The 24019-nt window shown below is 35.2% G+C and overlaps 1 protein-coding gene across 5 annotated transcripts in view; it reads left to right on the top strand.

Annotated features, from left to right (window-relative positions):
- The window catches only part of GABRG2 (gamma-aminobutyric acid type A receptor subunit gamma2), a 90076-nt gene that overhangs the window by 12799 nt on the left and 53258 nt on the right, over positions 1–24019 (top strand). For 4 of the 5 annotated variants that reach the window (XM_062189672.1, XM_062189674.1, XM_062189671.1 and 1 more), the window contains exons 2-5: positions 13491–13642; positions 15110–15177; positions 18283–18503; positions 21921–22003. In XM_062189672.1, coding sequence (XP_062045656.1) covers positions 13491–13642; positions 15110–15177; positions 18283–18503; positions 21921–22003 — 524 coding nt within the window. The remainder of the gene's footprint in view (positions 1–13490; positions 13643–15109; positions 15178–18282; positions 18504–21920; positions 22004–24019) is intronic. The other variant, XM_062189675.1, reaches the window with a different exon arrangement.

The following is a 24019-nucleotide window of genomic DNA, read 5'->3' as shown; positions in this document are numbered from 1 at the left end:
TCTCTCTCTCTTTTTTAAACTTTTATTTAATAAATATAAATTTCAAAAGTACAACTTTTGGATTATAGTGGCTTTTCCCCCCATAACCTCCCTCCCACCCACAACCATCGCATCTCCCACTCCCTCTCCCATTACATTCTTCATCAAGATTCATTTTCAATTATCTTTATATAAGAAGATCAACTTGGTATATACTAAGATTTCAGCAGGTTGCACAGATACAGAAAGTATAAAGTACTGTTTCAGTATTAGTTTTACCATTAATTTGCACAGTACAACACATTAAGGTCAGAGATCCTACATGGGGAGCAGGTGTACAGTGATTCCCATTGTTGATTTAACAATTGACACTCTTATTTATGATGTTAGTAATCACCTGAGGTTCTTGTCATGAGCTGCCAAAGAGCTATGGAAGCCTCTTTAGTTCACAAAATCTGACCTTATTTAGACAAGGCCATAATCAAGGTGGAAGTTCTCTCCTCCCTTGAGAGAAAGTACCTCTTTCTTTGATGGCTTGTTCTTTCCACTGGGATCTCACTCACAGAGATCTTTCATTTAGGTCATTTTTTTTTTTGCCACAATGTTTTGGCTTTCCATGCCTGAGAAACTCTCATAGGCTTTTTAGCCAGATCCAAATGACTTAAGGGCTGATTCTGAGGCCAGAGTGCTGTTTAGGGCATCTACTATGCTATGAATCTGTTAGTCTCTTAACAATTTAACTTTTAACTTTCTTAGAGTTATTCAAAGTGAAGTTTTATATTCTCCTGTAAAATCTTAGGAAGACCCAGAACGAGTTATTGGATTCTGGTACTATGTCAATTATTTGAAATGTTTTAAATATTTTATGGTGCTTACAAACTTATTGCACTAGGCCGGCGCCGTGGCTCATCAGGCTAATCCTCCACCTGTGGCACTGGTACCCTGGGTTCTAGTCCCAACTGGGGCACTGGATACAAGTCCCAGTTGCTCCTCTTCCAGTCCAGCTCTCTGCTGTGGCCCGGGAGGGCAGTGGAGGCTGGCTCAAGTGCTTGGGTCCCTGCACCCACATGGGAGACCAGGAGGAAGTACCTGGCTCCTAGCTTCAGATCGGCACAGCGCCAGCCATTAGGGGAGTAAACCAACAGAAGGAAGACCTTTCTCTCTGTCTCTCTCTCACTGTCTATAAATCTCTCTCACTGTCTAACTCTGCCTGGAAAAAAAAAAAAAAACAAAAACAACAAAAAAAAAACACCTTATTGCACTATATTTAACCAATATGTTTGAATGGATTTGTTTTTATGGAGTTTATTCATTGTTATCTAATAAAGGTATACTATCCCTAAATTTCAAATTAAGCAATATGATTGAAGAGTTTGATTCAAAAACTTTAAGGGATGCTCACAGAGAGCAGTTAAAAAAGTATACTTATTTCCCAACGAATAATTTACTATTGAACTTAATCTGTGTATAGAAGAACCAGGAAAGGTGATATCCCATTTAAAATCCAAAAATGAATGCAAAAATTGTGCACCAAGTTTACAAGAAGCCACAAAACTATTGAATTCAGAATATTTTCTTTCTCATGGGGAAATTTCAAAAATTTTAGGCTTACATACCTCATACTTTAGGAAATTTTACAAGATTCTCAACTGAAAATATTTTGGAAAATTTAGTGACTTGATCTACAGATTAATAGTTTTGTTTGTAAGCTAAATTATAGGAAAATTGGCCTTTCTTGATATACAGTTGTATGAATTCTCAAAAGACAAAAACAAAACAAAAAGCTTACTGGTTCTTCTCCTTTGCAGCCACATTCTCCCCTTGTCCTTAATTATTTGCAATAACTGATATGTTTACCATCGCTAAAGGTTCTCCTTTCAATAATATGTTGTAAATAGAATCATACAGTTCACTTCACATATGGCCTTTAAGATTTGTCTAAGTTACTGAGGTGTCAAGTAAGCACATGAAATGAGGCTTGCATCCTTAGCCATTAGTCATTAAATAAATACAAATTTATACCATAAGATTACCTCATTACTTATCTATCAAAATTAGCCAAATAAAAACACAGGCAATAACAAGGATTCAGGAGAATATGAAATAATTGGAATTCTTAGGCATTGCTAATGGGAATAAAAAAATGGTATAGTTACTCTAGGGAATAATCTGGTAATTTCATATAAGGTTAAACAAGTACTTGACATATTTTTCAACAATCTCATTCTTAAATATACATGAAATGATTAAAAACTGATATCCCAGAATAACAGATTTAAAGAATAATTTATTTTTTGCTTGTTTTTAGAAATGCTTACATTAAAATGATCACATACCATTTTTTTTAAAAAACAAGTTTTTTTTTTTTTTGGACAGGTAGAGTTATAGACAATGAGAGAGAGAGACAGAGAGAGAAAGGTGTTCCTTCCCTGTTTCACTCCCCAAATGGCTGCAATGGCCGGCACTGCACTGATCCAAAGCCAGGAGCCGAGTACTTCCTCCTGGTCTCCCATGTGGGTGCAGGGACCCAAGCACTTGGGCCAGCCTCCACTGCCCTCCCGGGCCACAGCAGAGAGCTGGACTGGAAGAGGAGCAACAGGGACTAGAACCTGGCACCCATATGGGATGCCTGCGCCGCAGGTGGAGGATTAGCCAAGTGAGCCACGGCGTCGGCCCTGATCACATAAGTTTTTAAACAAAATGGAGATTTCTTTGATTTTATTTGAAGGTTCACTCCTGATTGAATCATGGATATTTCGGTGCTTATGTGTTCTGCTTTGATACAACTGGTGAGGATGTACAGGAAAAAATTAGGAAAAAGTCATGATAGGAAAAATGGGAAGGAAAAGCAAGGATTCCATGTGAGCCTAATCCTATAGTTCCTACACTGCTGTAGTAGCCCGCTGAGAAATGTATGGCATGCTATCCAGAAAAAAACAGTATATTTCCTGTTATTACGTTAAGATACTATCTCCATGGTAGGCATTCAAAATGAGTTAAAGCTTTTAGTTATATTTTATGGTAGAAGATTCAAGTCTGTAAATCTCCATAATATGCATTCATAATGAGTTGAGGCTTTTAGCCATATTTTATGATAAAGGATCTAAGTCTGTAAATTTATAAGCAACAGACACGTTTTGATCATAGAGAATTTTTATTTTCATTTGAAATCAACATGCTGATTTAAAACATTCTCAACCTTGAAGTTAAATTAAGATGTTTTCAAGTTCCATTTAGTTTTTATTAGCATTGTTTCAGAATTCTAGGAGAAAATGTATTTTGATATTTCCAAAGTGCACTCATATATTGCTACTTTGTGTTCATTCTCAGTGCACATTTTCTTAAATAAAGAAATAATTCCCAGTGGTGAAAATAGCACTTAGCTCATAGATGTGTGTGAATAAGCACAAATGGATAAATGAACACAAAATTTCTATGATCTAGAGTATTTGCAATTTCTAGTTATGTTAGTTTACAGAGATAAAATACACCATTTGCATAATAGGGGTAAAGCCATTGAGGAAGAAGAAAAGTATTAGCAACAAGACTTAAAGTTAAGAAGACAAGATAATTCACGTTTTAAAGTGAGCTTAAGACCTTGACTTAGAGAAAATATTTTATTTATAAATAGTCAAAGAATGAAAACCTAAGGATAGTCTTCTAGAATTGGCCTTAATAATCAGGACAGAGTTAGAACTGTCTGAATTTAAAGGTCAAGATACAGCACAATTTTAGAAAAGAAACAAAAAAGAGAAAAAAAAATCCAAGAATTATTGTCACTCAAATATATGTGTACAAGTTGGTAAAACCCCTGTATGAAAGTGAAAATTTAATCAGCTACCTGAATAAATTAGCTTCCTGGTTCCACACATCGGAATACTCAAACAAATTTGGATTATTTCATTTCCTATTAACACAGAGTAGTTTTATAGCAATACAAATTTTCAGTAAATCTGGAATGTAATTGAATTTGATTCATTTGAAAATGCACCTGAATATATTACAGATTTTGCATGCGGTAGACCCAAACTTCATTTCCACATACTTTTTCTCAGCGACTTTTAAACTATCCTAAATATGGGCCGTTTGCTTTTTTATTTATGTAACATGAGCAAGAAAATGTATAGGTTCTGCCCATCTGTGGCAAGTATGTGAAAAATCTGGAATGTTTCTGTGAATGATTAAAAATTTTAGTGGTTCCTCAAAATATTTTGTGTTCTACATGAAAATATTCTTTCTACTCACTGGAATTGAGATTTAGATGGGAACAGAGAAACACTTTGTAGAAATAACTTTAACAGAAGTTGTAGGTGCTGTCAGACAGAGATTAGTCATGTTGTGTCACGTGAAAATATTTTTGTTTTGTCTTGTAATATTAATTCAGTGTTGCCTTTTCCTAACTTCAAGTTTTCCTACTGCTTTTTTTTTTTTTTCTTGTAGCTCGACAAATAGATGAGAAGTGCTTTGGTATCAACATTGTACTTTATACTTCTTTCTACCAAAAATTTCATCTTGAATAAGAAAGTTTCAGATATAAGCTAATTAATCAAAGAATAAAGAAAAATAAATCTATTATTATTAGGCATTATTTCCTAAATTGACTCACATTTGTGGATTTTTAAAAAATGGTTTATTTATTTGAAAGGCAGAGTTACAGAGAGAGGGAGAGAGGGAGAGAGGGAGAGAGGGAGAGAGGGAGAGAGGGAGAGAGAGAGAGAGAGAGAGAGAGTCTCCCATCAGCTGTTTCACTCCTCAAATGCTAAGAACTGTGAGGGCTCAGTAGGCTGAAGCCAGGAATCAAGAATTCCATCTGGGTTTTCCACTTGAGAGTTATGTACACATTCTACATTGCTGCCTCCCAGGTGCATTAGCAGTTCTGGATCTGAAGTGGAGCAGCCAGGGCTTAGACTTGGACTCTGTTATGGGATGAGTCTTAACCTGCTACAAGACAGTGCCTTCCTTCTATTGTGTATTCTTAACACATGACAGTCATCAAATGATGAATAAAGAGAAAACATTTCTTCCTATATAATTTTTCTGTCATTAACTTTTATTTTTTTCATTATTTCTGTGGTAAAATTGGTTTGGATATTCTTAATCAGAACATAGTTACAAGGATGGTTATTTGGAGCAGCAATTTAGATGTCAGGTGAAATGGTCACCTTCCATGTCAGGGTGCCTGGATTCCAATCCCAGCTCTGCTGTCAGCGATTCACGTTCCTGCTAATGCATAGCTTAGGAGGCAGCAAGTGATGGATGGCTCAAGCAGTTGGGTCACTGCCAAACACATGGAAGAACTGGACTGAATTCCTTACTGCTGGACATTTGGAGAGAAAACATTGCTTTAGAATTCTCTCTGTCCATCTGTCTTCCCTTCTCTATCTGACTCTCACATAAGTAAAATATTTTAAAGATACTTAGAAATGAACATAGCAAGAGTTGTAGTATACATATGTAATACTGTAATGAGAGAGACGATCTCTACAAATCACATTGATTTATTTTGTCATCATGTTATCATTTCAATCCAGTAACAACACTCATACAGGTATAGTGTGTAGGTTTCGCCACTTCATAAAATAAAAGCCACTACCTGAGACCAACACACGATGGACGCCCTGCAGATCACTAGTGCACGACATGAGTTATGCCGATCTTCCCAATGTCTTTCAGCCTGATGTGGAAGAAAGTCCCTAAAGCTTTTATTCTGTGGCAGAGTATTTGCAAATGAGAAATCAAGAACATCATTTTCATCATCTTGTAAATAAAAAAGCTAGACATTAAAGTTCTTTATAAAATAAGCAGTATATTACAAAAATGCCAGTTTAATAATTAACTGTTGACATTTATTTCTCACCACAATGTTATCATCCACACTTCTATTTTTTTTTCTATCAATAACAAGATAGTTGAGATGAATTTAGAATTGGTTTCTTGTATAACCATGTCTTGTTTTTCATTTTTGTACAAACAATATGGAAAATGTATGTCAGTAGAGATTTTACATTCAGGGAATCAACAGCATTTAATAAAAGAATGATGCTAACATGCATTATGGTAATTATAATTATCACAACAGCATGTTAAGTAGACACCTCGATTTAGTATTAGATATAATTGTTACATAGGCAAATGTATACAGCATATGTTTATTAAGTTAATTTTCACAGGGTATTGTGCCAAGTACCAGGCAATTGCAATAATTTGGAAAACAACACTATGGAAAACTAAATCAGTTTTTGCTTTTTGGGGCTTAATATTTGCTTCCAGTCTGCACCCAAAGACTTCATTATTTCAAGATTTTTGGTGTTATTATTGTAAAGTAAATGTACTAAAAGTATACAAGACAAAGTGTGGCAAAGCAGATTAAATTGCCACTTGTGATTTTGGCATCCCATATCTGAGTGTTGGTTCCAGTCCCAGATTCTCCATTTCCCATCCATTTCCATGCCAATATACCTGGGAAGGTAGAAGATTAGTCCAAGTTCTTGCAACCCTGACACCCATGTAGGAGACTAGGATGGAGTTCCTGGCTCCTGGCTTTGGCTGGCCCAGAACTGGCTCTTGGGGCCATATGAAGAGTGAGCCAATGGATGAAAGGTATCTCTCTCTTTCTCTCCCTTCCCCTGTCATTTTGCCTTTCTAATAAATATGCATGACATAAATGAAGCCTGATGGATTATCCATAAATTCAAATAAAACCCATATAATTAGCAACCAAGTACAGAAATAAAATGTTGCCAGCACTCTGACAATATCCTCATACACTTCTGAGTTTCTAACTTCTTTTTGTTAACCTCAAAGTTGGCTTGACTTTAAGAACTATCATTGAATTTTTCTAGCAATTAAATCTTATATAAACACAAATACAACAGATTTGTGGATGAATATGGATGTATTTACAGAATTTGGCTCAGATTTTTATTACACCAATTTATTTTGCTTTTGTCACAGTAGTGCACTAATTTATATTATATAAATTATCGTACTTAGTGAAATAAGCCAGTCAAAAGGACAAATACCATATGTTCTCCCCGATCTGTGGTAACTAATAGAGTACTTAAAAGGTGATCTATAGAAGTGAAATTGACACTTTGAGAGGCTATGACTTTGAATAGCCCTTGTCTCGACTGTTGAGGAACAGATTTTGTTGCTGTTCATACTATTTGTTGGACTCTTTACTTAGTATAGAGTTAATCTTACATATATAAAGTTAATTGAAAATGGATCTCAGTAAAAAATAAGAATGGGAATAGGAGAGGAGAAGAAGGGTGGGAGTGCAAGTGGGAGGGAGGGTATAAGGTGGGAAGAATCACTATGTTCCTAAAGCAGTATTTATGAAATAGTACATGAGATGAAGTTTGTATACCTTAAATAAAAGGCTTCTGGGAAAAAAGACTCAGAAAAAATGTTCAATTATGGGAATATACTATATATATATATATATATTTAAAGATGTATTCATTTATTTGAAAGGCAGATTTAGAGAGAGAGAGAGATCTTCCACAAGCATTTATTTGATATGTGTCTTGGGTAGTTTTTAATAAAATTATCAGTTTTCATTCTTCATATTTGAAAGTATGTCTGATAATTATTAAAAGCTGTTAGTCTATTATCAAAAAGTTCAGATTCTTGAACTTAGTGTTATATAAGGAACTCAGTTTGTATGTGGCAATTTACTGTCAGTGGTTTACTTCCCTGGCCTAACTCCACCCTCTGTACATATACACACTCATATGCACTCACCTACACACAGAAAACCCTTCCCTTTCCGACCAGTTTTGCACAGGTCACTTGTATGTCCTTATTTACATTTATACCATCACATAGACCCCTGTGAGCCTCTGCAAAACACACCAACCAGAGCCTCAGTACTGCAGTTCTTGGAACACCGCAGTATCTTTAAACATCTTCCAGTTCTCATGAACAGTATAAGGTGAAGTCCACAAGTGCCATGATGTGCTGAACTTCCTTTCCCCTAGAAGATGTCAGCTAACCCAATCTACTAGGTCCTACACTTTGTACCGAATTCTACCTTTGGCAATGGCTGGAGGGTGCTCTGTAAAATGAACTCACTTACATGTGTGCCTGCCTTCTACAGTGTAGGCTGCTTTTCAAACAGGAAAGGCCTTTAAATGATATAGCATATCATATCCATGAGGTTAAAATGTAAGCTTTTTGTTTTTGCTAAAGAGTATGGAGAGATCAAGTGATTAGTATCCACAATGACAAGTTTCTGGCATCTCAACATGAATAACTGTGTGTTAAAAGTGCCATATCTTTATTGGGTTCAAGTGTAAACTAATGCACTGTCCTAAGGGAAAATAAACTGGGGCAATCATTTGTTTTGTATGAATTTGCTTTTCAATTTATGCATAGTAGCAGAATTTTCAGTCATCGTTTCTTTTCAAAGTCTTGCAGCAAAATGGTTATGAATTTTTTTATGAATGTTTTGATATTGGTAAACCAAAGCATCTCCTGGTAATTGTAATCCTGTTTCATTTTTTATGAAAGGGGAATAATTATAGGAATGTCAGTGTTTTAAGGATTAAATGAGAGAATGTGTTTATGTCTTTCAAGTGTTTCCTCTAACATAATGAATATTTAATAGTAGCCATTTTTTATATTATTATTTCTCTGAGTAAAATTGGTTAGCAAACAAAAAAAAGTATTTTTCCATACATATTCATTAATCACACCCTCACAGAGAGTAGACAAATCCATAAATAGACATTGTGATAAGTCAGGTCAAAGAATCAATCTACTGCTTAGAGCACATGACAGGTGAAGTGGACAACAAATATGGGTAATAGTATCAGGGATAGCCTCTGAGAGTAGATGATGTTATTGTTGAAATTAGAGAATAAGAAATGTCATGCCAAGTATTACATTCCAGGGTGGAGCAAAGAAAAGTTTGCAGGCAGAGAGGAATGAGTATGTCAGGGAACTATAGCGCAGCATGGTTTCTGGAATTCCATGGATTCTCAGATAGCATCACGCTGCAATGAACAAGAACTTCTGTGTTAATAGCTTTGTAGAGCAGGATTCCGATTGGACAAACTGACATGAATTTGGAGAGCAGAGGATTCCTGTGAGTGTGGCAAAAGGAAGGAGAGATTTTATTAGCTGTTAGTGGATATTTACACTATAGAGATAGCATTAACAGAGTAGGAAATCGAATGCATTAGAAATTTTAATAGAAATTATTCAAAGGCATTATTTTCTTGGCACGTATGTCTTGAGAGATTTTGAGATATACATTAATCTGCATGTGACTCACTGCATCTATAAAACAACAGTAAACCAAAACTGTACCAACAAAATATTAGCGAAACTAACATTATAAAATAGTGAAACACTAACTATTTAAAATAGTTCAGGCTTAAAGCTAAGCAAGCTTTACAGGGCCAGTGCTGGGCTCAGTGAGTAAAGCCATTGTCTGCAGCACTGGCATCCCGCATGGGCATATGTTGATTACTGTCTGCTCTACTTTCCATCTATCTTCCTGCTAACATGCCTGGGAAAGCAGAGGAAGTGGTTGGGCTCCTGCACCTACTAGGGACATCTGGAGGAAGCTCCTGGTTCCTGGTTTTGGGCCCCAGCCCTGGTCGTTGTGGCCCCTTGGGGAGTGAACCAGAAGATGGATGATCTCTCCTTCCTCTCTGTCTCTCCTTCTCTTGCTGAAACTCTGACTTTCAAATAAGTAAATGAATCTTAAAAAAATAAGTAACTTCTGATTTTATCTGCTTATTTGACTATATTAGATAACAGAAAATATTTCATTCTATCTTTATGATGCTGAACACCAATGTCGAGGTATTCAAATGAAAAGACATATTTCTCACTCAAATATTTTCTCTCCTACTCTACTGTGAGAGTGCAAGGACTTATTTTTCCCCATAAAACATTAAAGCTTTATAAAAGTTGATGGGAATTCAAAGTACCTGGATAAAAATTTAAAATTCCAGAAACTGATTATTTTTCATACAGGCAAATATCAAAAATATATCCAACCATTCAAAAGTTTAGAATCATTGATATAAATGTGAGCAACCTCTCACTGAATAATGCCTATCCAATAGTTTTGTTCTATAAGCCATTTTTTCCTAAATAAATTTTTGTTCCTAAATACAAACCCGAGTTCATAATGATAATCTTCCCTAAAGTTAAAATCATTCATGAAGTTGTAAAACTAGAAATACAATGAATAATCTGACTTACAACATGGAGATTCATATTCAGAAGAGTGAAGACAAGAATCTGGGAATCCGTATTTTGAAAAGCCACTACAGAATGTGTATACACAACACACTGATTTATCATTGTATGGGCAAGGATAAGCGCCACTGATGTAATCACTATGGCTGAGATTCTCAATCATGTTTGTGAATCACTTTCAGAACTCATTAATATAATTACTCTAGTTAGGGAATCTGGGTGTGTCCAAGGTCTCTGCATTTCCAGAAAGATTCCAGCGAATTCTGGTGCTGCTGATCCAAGGCTCCTGGTCATCTCTGACCTTCTAACAGTGTGTTTAAGATTTTCAGAAGCGAAACTCAACAACCTTTTTGGATATCACCTCTCAGAAATCATCACTTCAATGACAGAATTTATTTTACTATGGTTAGTTAAAGAGTGATTTCAATTTCAGTTCTTTCTCTCTATAGGAGTTAAAACAACTAACCAAGCAACCACCACCACCAACAACAAAAACACCTGAAGGGCACAAAAGGAATAACTTCCAAAGACTGTTAGATTTACGCAGGTGCCTTCAACTAGAAGTTCAAGTGTTATTTGTTCTCAGCCCACTCAGTTATTAAGTCATTTTTCTTTAGTCTTTATCAATCTGTTTCTGCCCTGGCATTCTCACAGAGTTCACCTCTTTACAGAATGCCCCATCTATTGGTTAGACTTCATTATCCCTAAAGAGCCCATCTGTGAATGCAGAGGGTCTTACCACCAGCTAGTTCTAGGACAAAAAACAGCCAACGACATTCTTTTTATAAAGAAAAAATATTTTAAGTGAAATCTGAAAATGATCAATCCCAAATTCTGAAACAACTCTTTAATTTAGACCTCAGATGGGAAGGTTATAGAAAAGAAAAATCTTAATTATTTATAATGCAGGGGCTAATTATTTTTCTTGCTGGGAAACATCTGTTTTCACTTCTTCTCAGTCCATATTAAATAAAAGCTTTGAACCACCGTCTATACATTTAGGTTGCAGTTACATGGCTGGAGCTGTTATAAATCTAGTAGTGGTCACTTTATAACAATAATTGCAATGTACTTATTTCCAGGACTATGTGTCAGGCACTGTACTAAGCACTTTTATAGATAAACATTATCTTAACCTTACCTAAGAAGAGTGTTGATATTCTTTATATTTTAAGATGAGAACTTTAAGGCTTAGCAAGTTCATATAACTTTACCAAGGTCATCAAATATTAACTGACAGAGGAAAAAGTGAATCCAGAAGGCAGACCAAGTATGAGATCTTAATTTCTCTATTCAGTATTACTTTCTGACAGCTAAGTAGATATCCTGAAGTATGAAAAAAATCTATCACCAACACTTTTAAATGAAATATCAATTAGACTATCAATTTGGCATCCAGTAGGTGACGACTCTGTGAAAATTACTAGTGCAATTCCAGAACACAGCATTCCTTGTAAACAAGCACCTCTTATTTGCTCACTCTAAGTCTGACAGATATTCGTAATAACAATAATATAGCAGTATTATTTTTAAATTATGTATGTATTTATTTATATGGTTTGGTGCAATAAACGAGAAAAACCAAAGAATTCAATACATATCCCCTTCCATTGAAGAAATGACAGAGGGGGTAGGGTAGAGAAATGGAAGAGAGATCAATTTTTTGATTTGCTGGCTTACTTCCCAAAGTCAGCAACAGTCAGGGCCAAACCAGGCTGAAGGCAGGAGCCCAGAAATCAATGTAGATCTTCCATGTGAGTTGCAGGGACCCAAGTACTTAAGTCATCACCTGATACCTCCCTGAGTGTGCATTAGCAGTAATCTGGATTGGAAACGAAGGAACCAGGACTCAAATCAGGCACTCTGATTTGAGATGCACATGGATCTTAACTGCTTTGCCAAACATCCACCCCATTCATCTTCTAACCTTATTCTTACACCAGGTAAATCACTTAATCATTTTAATTCTATAATATTTAATCATTGATATACACTTGCACATATGTAAATGTGCACACACATACACGTGCACATACATTCAATATGTTTAACATAGCTTCATTTATATGTATATACATGCTTATCAGTGTCAGAGTATGACTGAAAATACATGATAAATTTCAGTTGAGTATATACATTCAAGGCAATGTAGTGATGCTCTGCTAATTGATGGGACCAATTATACAGTATATAATTAGAAAAACGGAAGATAAAGATGGAAAGTGAACTTTATATTTTAACTATGCATTTTTAATTACATTTAAACCACAAAAATAACAAATATCCACTTAGTGCTAAGAAATCCAAATAACATCACTGCAAGGGCTTGTGTCAGTCCTGCATCAGGAAAATATAATCATCTTGTATGTGGGAAAAGGAGGGTATCCGACTTGCGTCAGGGGAATAAACAGACTAAGGGAATTTTATTCCCACTCCAAAGTCACTCTTAGCTTCCAACCTAAAGGTGGCAATTTTCTGATAGGTTTGGGAATGCAAGGGGCTTCAAAAAATGGAATTAAAAGTTAATATTTATTAATTCCTATTAGACTGAATCACAGGAAGGTATATATGTTCAGTCAACACAGGTGATTTCACTTCTCTGATTGTCATTCATTAGCCATGCATATGAGTTTCCATCTTATGAACCTCTCCTGTAATAAAGAGTGGTTTAGAGTATAGAGCTGCATTTTTCTTCCTAGTACCCACGTTCTTAACAATCAAAGATAAATGAAGCTGCCCTTGCCTCCAGTGCTAGTGAGGGGAAAAAATACACACACCCTGGGGAAAGAAAAGACAGCAAGACTGTGCACTCCTTCATGGTTCCATTGAGGGGGGAGAGGTATGTCTGCTGGTTTGTGGGAGTGAATCTAATTATCAGTCTTTTACTTTCATTAATCCAAGGAAGTAGAAGTAGGCATTATGCCTGAACTCTTGGACTACATCATGATCATTTAAAAATCCCTTTCACAAAAATAGTGTTTTTTTTTTAATAGCTCCATCATAAGGCAAGCAGGGAGGGTATCAAATATAGGAAAGAAAAATAACTGATAAAATACTGTATATTTAAAGATGGGAAAGTAAACCATTCTAGAAAACTGGACAGTACACTTTAATATAATTACCCCCTCAGTCTGCAGTGTAATTAGTGAGACCAACCATTAAATGAGAATATTTACTTTTCTGTTTATTCCTGTAATCCTGCTTCATTTTCATCTTTCCACCGGTGTTCTGTGGGTAAAAGTCAACCTAGGTGTAACCTATGCTTTTGTTGATTAGTATTTCTGTTTTCTTAGCTTCACTAGTCAAAAATCTGATGATGACTATGAAGATTATGCTTCTAACAAAACATGGGTTTTGACTCCAAAAGTTCCCGAAGGTGATGTCACCGTCATCTTAAACAACCTGCTGGAAGGTTATGACAATAAACTTCGACCTGATATAGGAGGTATATTAAAGTTTTTTGGGGTGCTATAGATAGAAACACATAAACATGTCTTCCTTGTTAAAAGAAAATATTGGATTAGTCCATGAACCAGAAGGCTTTAAATTATACTTTGATTAAATGATGTAAAAACTAAATAAAGAGTGAATAAATAGCATTAGACTTGAAGGTCAGAGGGGTATGGATATGTTCACAATGAAGAAATATGAATCACAATTGTAGCTTGGGAGCTATAAATTCAAATTATCCTAGATAAGACAGGCTGAAGCTGCAGAAAAGTGACAATCTCCTTATGAAGTAATGTATTTAAAACAAAAACAAAAACATGGTAAAAAGAGGATGCATTGGCTACCTGTTGCTGTGTAACAGCCAACCACATTTCAGTGGTATATAACATCTAGCACTTATTGAGCAATTAGCCGAGTGATGGACTAATCTACACTCAGCTAAACCGGGGCACATGGGGCCAACAGACTAGCAAGGAGAATCCTTCTCTTGGCAGCACAGAGAGTAAGAGAGGAAGTAGAGCTTAGAAGGCTTAATGCCTAGGCTTAGAACCGGCGCGGTCACATTTGTGACTCTTATCATCAGTCCAAGTAAGTCCAAAGTCCAGACCCAGAGGAATAGTTTGAACTGAGGTGAAAGCAAAAATACGGATGCTAGTAATGGTGAAGACTGAAATCTGCCACAGAATAGGACATAGCATGTTCACAGAAAATGATTAAATGTGAGACAGGTATACTTGTTCACTTGAAGCCCAAAATATTATGAATCTTTGTTTATTTAATCTTAAATGAAAACGGAGCACCTGCATATGACCCAGGGCGTTAGGTTACAGATTTTAGTATCGTCCACTCTGACAAACAGAGGTGTGATGGGCATCCATATGGTTTCCTTAAATTATCTGTGGGGTGACAGCACGTCATAAACCATGGAGGAAGACTGATTTTGTGTTGTTTAGAAGTGTGGGAGGATAAAGTGGTCATAAAAAGAAATCAACAGGGAGCAGTGTTTCAAAAACAATTTGTTTCACTTGTTCTTTATGTCTGCTTCATGTTTCTAAAGCTTGATTTTTTTTTAGGACAATAAGTAATTAGGTTTTAATATAGGTTAAGTCAAGTTACAATGCAAAAATAGATTACAGGGCTTGAAAAGTGATGAAATTCAAGATATCTGAAAGAAAGATGGAGAAAACCCAACAGTAGAGTTTTCTGATTACTTTATGTTCATATAGTTTTAAAAGGTAATTATTTTCAAACTCCACCATGCTTGTTTTATTTCATTTTCATCCTTAAAGGAGATGTTTTTGTAAACAAAATAATTATTAATTTGCTGTGAATAAATAACTGCTTCCAACTTTACTGTGAATAAATTACTTCTAATATAACCAAATAAACCTGTTTTAAAAAAAGACTGAAGCATTAAAATTCTGTGTTTCTCCATATATACATACCTATGTTCTCTTTACAGTGAAACCAACATTAATTCACACAGACATGTATGTGAATAGCATTGGTCCCGTGAATGCTATCAATATGGTGAGTTTCATAATAAAATTTGTCTGTTTTATTAGATGTTTCAGAAGAAATGTGGAGCAATGGAAATAGTACGGAACAGCCCAACAAAATACAATTAGATTCAAGACTTTAAACAGAAAAGATAATCTTTCAGATCCCCTTTTCACTCTCTCGTAATGTGAAGAAAATTAGAGTTTGAAGATTTTTTTAAATCAAGAATTAAATATCACTATGCATGTATATATGTGTGAGAGAATACTAGGCTACCAGAATTCAACAATTATTGTATACCCACTCAGTACTATTGACTACCAAATAAAACATAGGATTTCACAACATTTTAGAATATTGTTAGTATAGAGATAATATAGTTTGTTTCAAAACAGAAATGTTTCTCAAAGGAAATACTGCATCAGAAATAATAATAAACATAACTTTGTTCTTGTACAATACTTTCTACTCAAATCTGAAAAAATAACCTAGACTGAGTTCCTAACAGAATATAATATAGTAACATATAGTATAGTATAATATAATATATTGTAATGTGGTGATATCAAAACTTTAAAACTAAGTTAGTAATAGACTCTTTGTTAGATCTGTGAAACATTAATTGCTCTCAGTATGGGTAATGACAAAATATATACCACCACCTGCATACCCCATGCAAATGTGTTTGCTTGTTTAATCAATAAATCATTCTAACATGTTGCTTACTTACAACTAAATTTTTAAGATCTTCAGCTTCTGATATAAACTGTATATACCCTGGAAGTAAAAGTTAGAGTTTACCCAAATTAAGAAATTTTGTTTTAGAAATAATGGTCCTCAGAATAATCTTCCAGGATTATAGTGTGTGAAACTCTAATTTTAAGAATCAAAACTTTTCATTTGTGTTTATTTTGCTTTTTGAAAACTTCAATCACAATGTATGAGGATTTAATTACTTTATCCCCTAGCCTATCACTAATTACTTTACAAAGGATTTCATAAAATATTTTCCCTTCTTGGTATCTGTGATTCATAAATCATGAACAAAGGTAACATGGTTTATTCCAGGAGGAATGAGACTTGGTGACAGATGGTACTGGGCTAGAACAGAGTAAAATGTGAATGAAGTAAAGGAAGAAGAATCTAGACTAACCCTGATAGGCTATGTATTCCGAAAAAAATCAATATCTCCTTTCTTTATGTTCTTCAATATATAATAGAGGTAAGTCTAGGGCTTTGGACTATGAAATATGGATAAGTTCCCCTCCCCTAAGCTCTTATATTCTAAGAAATTTTCCCCTTTATCGACATAATTCAAACCAAGTTATGCAACAATGTAAGACATACTTAGGGCTACTTCATTGGAATGATATAAATACCAAATAATTTAGCCTTTAATAGTTTATTTTTATTGTTCTTGTAAGGCAGCTTACTAAATAAGATGATGTATGAAAAATGTTTAGCCAGAGGATTTGGCACAAAATAAGTACGTGCTGAATAATAATATCAAGAAGAAAAAAATGATAGCATTTTTATTAACAATGGGGAGACAACTAATGATGATGATGGGGAACAAAGGAAATATTTAAATTAACTGTTCATTTGTAAATGTGAGGGAAATAAAGAAGACAGGTTAGAATTCAAGTGAACTCTGGGTCGTATGGCCTACATGTCACACCATACCTGGCTTTTCTTGAACGAAGTTAAACCACTTTCGACCTTAATGATACAAACTTGAGGGAAATCATTGTAAGTCATTTGTCAATATAACAGGTAAGAATATGCTTTCTGAGAGATAATTAGCACATGATAAAATTATTTCAATTGATCAGCTTCATCTTTTTTAGAGAAAAGAATAATACATGATTTAAGAATATATTTCAGTAGGTATTTCCATTTGCCAGTTTTAGGGCACTGCATTCCATGTGTGTTTACCTTTTCTGTTCTTTTTTTTTTAAAGATTTTATTTTATTTACTTATTTGAGAGGTAGAATTACAGACAGTGAGAGGGAGAGACAGAGAGAAAGGTCTTCCTTCCATTGGTTCACTCCCCAGATGTCCGCAATGGCCGGACATCTATGCTGATCCGAAGCCAGGAGCCAGGAGCTTCTTCCTGGTCTCCCATGTGGGTGCAAGGGCCCAAGGACTTGGGCCATCTTTTACTGCTTTCCTAGGCCATAGCAGAGAGGTGGATTGAAAGAGGGGCAGCTGGGACTAGAACCAGCACCCATACAGGATGCTGGCGCCACAGGCGGAGGATTAACCTACTGCACCACGCAGCCAGACCCTACCTTTTCTATTCTTCCATGACACAACCAGCTAGTTTCTTGAGGATTTCCATTTTATTATGACACAACTGATCCTTAAGATCTTCAGCTTAGGACTTTTTTTTTTTTTAACTTTTGGACTTTGATTTTCTTAGATCATAGTTTTGAACCTAGAAAATGTTTCCCTGGAAAAATTTAACAATGTCTGAAGGTCATATCAGCTTTTATGACTTTGCTGGGATGGGGGATTGCTAATGTCACCCTCTGAATAGAGCTCAAGGATGCTTCTAAACATCCTGCAGTTCTCCACAACAAAGAATTAGGTGGCTTAACATATCATGACAAACTCTATAGATAAGTAAGGTGAAGGATTATATCAAAGTTATGTTCCTTTGCCAAATTCATTTAGATCGGTCTAATTTTTCATAAAAATATCAAAGCGGTCTCAAAAGATCGGTGAGGCAGTAGCTTTCTTCCAAACTGTTTCAAAACAAAGTAGGCCTGCCTATACTGGCAATGAAAAAATAATGAGACAGACAGGGTCAAGCACTATGGCGTGGCAGGTGAAGTTCTCGCCTGAGGTTCCCACATGCCATATTCAAAAGCCTGAGCTAAGCTCCGCCTCCACGTCCTATCCAGTTTCTTGCTAAGAAACCTGACAGCAGACTCTGATACTTGGATGTCTGCCATGTCTGTGGGAGACCTTAAGCTCCTGGTGTTAGCCTGGCCCAGCCCTGGCTGTTTCAGGCATCTGTGAAGCAAACTAGGGGATAGAAGATCTTTTGTTTTCTCTCCTTATCTGTCTGCCTACTTACCAGTTTTTCTGTATTAAATTTTTCTGTTTTGTGCTTTTTTTTCTTTAAAATAGGAATATACAATTGATATATTTTTTGCTCAAACATGGTATGACAGACGTTTGAAATTTAACAGCACCATTAAAGTCCTCCGACTGAATAGCAACATGGTGGGGAAAATCTGGATTCCAGACACTTTCTTCAGAAACTCCAAAAAGGCTGATGCACACTGGATAACCACTCCTAACAGAATGTTGAGGATCTGGAATGATGGTCGCGTGCTCTACACCCTAAGGTAATATTTTGGAAAAAGAAAAGGACTACCTATTGGGAGTAAACAAAAAATTATCTACATCACAGTTGACATGTGTGATCAATACTAGTATATAATGTTAAATATTAGTTTTTCTTTGTATTGTTAAGAGCTTTTTCGAAGCACTAATCATAGACAGAACTTATTTTTTTATGATTGCTATGAGACGGTGGTTCTTTCACTCATGACTTGAAATTCCCCATGCCTCTGTTAAGATTCATACTGGCAACAATCCTGGCTGTTACATATGAAGTCCTACTGCTTTAGAATATGTAACTAAGACATTCAATCTTGTAATCATCAACTTTTATGTTCATATTGATCTTCATTTCAATGAAAATCATAACCAAAGGAGCATTTTTTATACGGAGATCTCCATACATCCTTCTCTTTTTAGCTATTCAGTGGCAAACATCTAAAACCATATCTTCCATTTCCTGGCACCTCAGTTCCCATTACACTGATAGGATATTTTTATTTAACTTACTGTCTGTTTTGGGAATACAAAACTTTTGGGAAAAATTGAAGGAACTATTTTACATCTTCTGAACTAAATTATTAGGTAACATTTAGAGGTTTTTTCTATTTAAATCACTTTATACCAGTATTTTAGGGTTTCTTAAAGTGTTTATTTATTCAAGAGGCAAAGAGACAGAGAGGGAAACAGAGACACTTCACTTCCACTGGTTCATTACCCAAATTCGTTTAGTGGCCTTGGCCAGGACAGGAGCTAAAGGCAGGAGCTGAGAACTCAATCCAGGAGTTCAGTGACTTGATCTGTCACCACTGTATCCCAGGATCTGTATTAGCAGAAAGCTGCAGTAAGGAGAAGGAGCTGGCAATCAAACTCAGGTACTCTGGTGTAGGATACAGGCATTGTAACAAACTTCCTTACCACTAGGCTAAACACCTGCCCCATGCATTTAAAATAATTTTACCCTGAAGTTTCTCAGTGATAAGACTTTGTAAGTAAGTAGCAAAGTATGTAGGTACATAGATTTAGGAAATAAGCAAATCTGGTTTTGATTCTTTTTATCTTGTTATCTGTATACAAAGGAGCAACTGTCTACAAGCTAACTGTGGCTGGGGTATTACTGGTATGAAACATTTCAGAACCTTATCTGCACAGTAAGCCTGATGTTTGGCCTTGGTAACAGCCCTGGTTGCACCTTGTTCCTTTCCCCTCTTTATGCTGGCACTACAACTGAACAAATACTTTTGCCTTTCATTTAATTTCTATAAAACTTATATTGTGATTTTTATGTTACAGAGTTGTTGTAAAGATGAAATAGGTCATATGACAATTGCTTAACAGGGATCCTAAAACATAATAAACATAACATATTAAATTTCTGTTTATATTTTCAATAAAAATAAGAATAATGTGATGCTTCTAGGTATTGGCATTCTAGAACTTGTAGCTTCAAAATTACTTATGTTAGAGGCACTTGTAGTATATTTTAATGCTTCATAGAATATTAAACATATGGAATAGAACTCTTTAAAATGGTTCTACAACCTGTATCAGTATTATATCAGTTACTAAAAAACTGGCCAAAATCACGAAAGAAATTCACTACACCTAGTTTGTATTTGTCATGACCTTCTAAATTAGAGAGGAAGTAATGACTGGAACTCGATCTAGTGGAAATCAAAGTCTGTGTGAGAAATAAAAGCTCTCTCTAGATTTTGAAATGTGAAGTCAGACTATCTCAAGTCCCTTTACTGTTTTCAGAACACTGCAGTTATTTTTTGAGCCCTGTTAATTTGAGGAATTACAAGAATAGTTAACTATGGAAGCTAACTCAAAAATGTCACTCATGGGAGGCTTGTGTTGCAGCGTAACAGGTTAAGCTGTTGCCTGCAATGCCTGCATCCCATATGATCGCTGGTTTGGGTCCTGCTACACTTCCCACCCAGCTCCCTGCTATGTGCCTGGGAAAGCAATGAAGGATGGCCCCAAGTGTTTGAGCTACTGCACCCATGTGGGAGACCCAGAAGAAGCTCCTGGCTCCTGGCTTCATCCTGGCTCAGCCCTGGTCATTGCAGTCATCTGGGGATGAACCAGTTGGTGGAAGATTTTCTCTCTCTCTCTTTCTCTCTCTGTAACCTTGACTTTCAAAATAAATAAAATAAATCTTTTTAAAAAAAGTCACTCAAGTGCAGGAGATTCATTTAAGGTATGAATGGTTACCAATCTATATATGGAAATGATTTTATTCTGGTTACTTATCTGTAATGAGGTAAGTATATATGTCTGTGGGTGCATGCATAGATTTAAGTATATATTTGTATCTGTTTTTCTAGCTGCAATAAAATTTAATTTTAACAATACTAGTTATATTTGGAGAAAAATGCTAATAAAACATCAAATTTAATTGTAATTTCATATTAAATAAAACTAATCTTTTAAAGAATATATAATTATTAACAATGATTAAAATAATTTTCATAAAATACCAATCTTTTATTTGAATGGTAATTCATGTACATTGCAGGAAATATAGCCAACAAATATGAAATTTTAAAAATTTTCCATTCATCATCATAACAATTTGGTATTATGATCATACTTCTCCAAAAGTGGTCAAAACATCTGGACTCCTTTAAATACCCCTCTCTTGGAGTCTCAGATTGACGCTATCAACTCAGAGAATCTCTATGCTTTAATAAGCACTGAAGGGACAAAATAATTGAGACACACTGAAGTTTTCAAATATGTATGTATATGTATTTAACATTTCTTGTTTGGCATTAGGTATCTGTAGCATCATATTTAATGACTTTATAGTGCATTCTTAAAAAAGTGTAAAGTTCTGTTTTGTGTGTATATATATATATATATCTTGTGTTATATATGTTATATATAATAATATGTATTATATATTCTTATATATAATTTATTATAATATATATTTTAAAACTCACTATAGCAATTTAAAACTAACAGCTAACAAGTACTTACAAACAGAAGGTCCTGCTTTAATTGGTAGACAAGATCTGAAAATCATCAGCATTCATTTACATGCAAAGGGTAAATGAGTTTAAGTTCTTAAAACAGTTTGTTAAGTAATTGTTAAATATATTCAGTGAGAAATCTCATATGTGTGCAATTAATTTGTCAAAAAACACTGCAAAACACAACAAATGAAATTTTATACAGTAATATATTTCAAGTGAAAAGGGTTGAGGTAAATGATTTATTATTCCTTGGTCTAGGAATATGAGAAGATTACAATAAGTCTTACATAATTTTTTCCTGGACTTTATGAATTTCTTGAGTGAAGATCACTTTGTGTTACCAATCAGAAAATACATGCTCCAGGAATAAAAACTAATCATCATTAGAATTGTGCTAATGTACATTTTAAAAATTATGTCCAAAATGTTTCTGTTTAGGTTGACAATTGATGCTGAGTGCCAGTTACAGTTGCACAACTTCCCAATGGATGAACACTCCTGCCCCCTGGAGTTTTCCAGTTGTAAGTAGTTATCTTTCTGTATTCCATATGTCCTATCACCTGTAATCTTTCTGATTCCAATCTCAATTGAAGAGAATCAGAGAATTGCAATATTGCATTCATTGTATTGTTAATTGTGAGTATTTTAACAATAGTAATCACATTTCCTTCAAAAGAATGGATTTATTTTATCAGGAATTATAAATTGATTTCATTGGGTTGTAAACTTTTAATAAACTAGCAGTGCTTTCCTGGAGAGCTCTGTCAAGATGGATTTTTTTTAAATAAACATTTTTAAAAAAGATTTACTTATTTATTAGAAAGGCAGAGTTACAGAGAGACAGAGGCAGAGAGAGAGAGAGATCTTCCATCTGCTGGTTCACTCCCCAAATGGTTGCAATAGCCAGATCTGGGCCGATCTGAAGCCAGGAGCCTGGAGCTTCTTCCAGGTCTCCCACGTGGGTGCAGGAGCCCAAAGACCTGGGCCATCTTCCACTGCTTTCCCTGGCCATAGCAGAGAGCTGAATTCCAAGTGGAGCAGCTGGGACTTGAACTGGTGCCCATATGGGATGCCGACACTACAGGTAGTGGCTTTACCCAATATGTCACAGTGCCAGCCCCCAAGATGTATTTTAAGATCAAGCATAGACTCAAAGAAAGAGTATAGTCATTGATCATTCATTTTCTACTCTTTCCTCCAACAGCCTCAAGAGGGGAGTTTTCTGGCATATTACTGCTCTGTTTTACAAAAATACTGTTTTGTTTCTATTTTATATAAAAATATATATGTATATATATATAATGCTTGATATGCTACTTAACACAATAAAATTCTATAAAGGTACTATTTTTATTCATTTATTATCAGATAATATAACATAATAAGAGGATTCATGATGATTCTTAACATAGACTTAAGCTTTAGTAACCTTCACAGGTGTTGTGTGCTGAGTCATAAACAGGTAAGCCTATTTCCTCAAAGTCAGCCTTATCATTTCATCTTAGGTCCCTTATCTCCTCCTTGTATTTGATTTACCAATTGTACATGAAAAGTACAGTGAAAATCTGATTATAGATTTTAGATTTGTAGTTTTATAAATGTAGTTTCCCAGCCAGAGAGTAAATGTGACTTATATGAAACAACTAAATATAGGAATAGTTTAAAAAAAATCAATGACAGAGAAGCCACGATCTGATCATTATATCAGTTTCATAGGGAACCAGAGGAAAAATGTCACTGTGCTGCATACAGATTTAGAAAAAAAAAATTTTCCATTATAAATCTTCTTCCACAAATACTTCATCCAAGTGTGGAATATATTTCATTATAAAGTTAAAGCTTCTCTGAATTTCACAAAGATAACCTTCTTGCTTTTTAATTTCCCTAGTAGGGCTACTGCTCTCCTGAGTCACTTTTTAATTCATCCTGTAATAAACACACACACACACACACACACACGAGTGCTCTAGGGATTCTCTAGCTTTTCCTCTACCCTTATTTAATAAATATATAATAAACATGTTATTGAATCAAAAGGATAGGAGAAATTATATGGTATTTTATTTCAAGTAATTAATGAGTACCCATAACCAAGACTCATCTATATAAGGTTATTAGTAGACAAATAGTTCAGATGATATCTAGTTTCTGTTTATTCAGTTTTACTTGAAAAAAATTTATCCTACAGGTTACTTAATAATGTTTATCTTCCCAAAATATGCATTGGTCATCTTGGGCCAATGTTGTGGTGTAGGAGGTTGAGCCACTCCTTTCAATGCCTGCTTCCCACATCAGAGTCCTGGTTCCAGTTCCAGATGATCTGCTTCCTATCCTGCTCTAGGCTAATGTGTCTGGGAAGGGAGAAGAAATGATCCAAGAATGTGGGCCCCTGTCACCTAGATAGAAGACCAAGATGGAGTTCCTGGCTCCTGTTTTCAGCCTGGCCCAGACCTGACTGCTGTGACCATTTGTGGAGTAAACTAGCAGTCAGACGATCTCTCTTTCCCTCTCTCTGTCACTCTGCCTTTCAAATAAGC

The sequence above is a fragment of the Lepus europaeus genome, chromosome 4 (assembly GCF_033115175.1).
Source record: "Lepus europaeus isolate LE1 chromosome 4, mLepTim1.pri, whole genome shotgun sequence".
Classification (NCBI taxonomy): Eukaryota; Metazoa; Chordata; class Mammalia; order Lagomorpha; family Leporidae; genus Lepus; species Lepus europaeus.
Note: the sequence above shows the minus strand (reverse complement) of the source record. Positions and strands in the feature narration are given on the sequence as shown.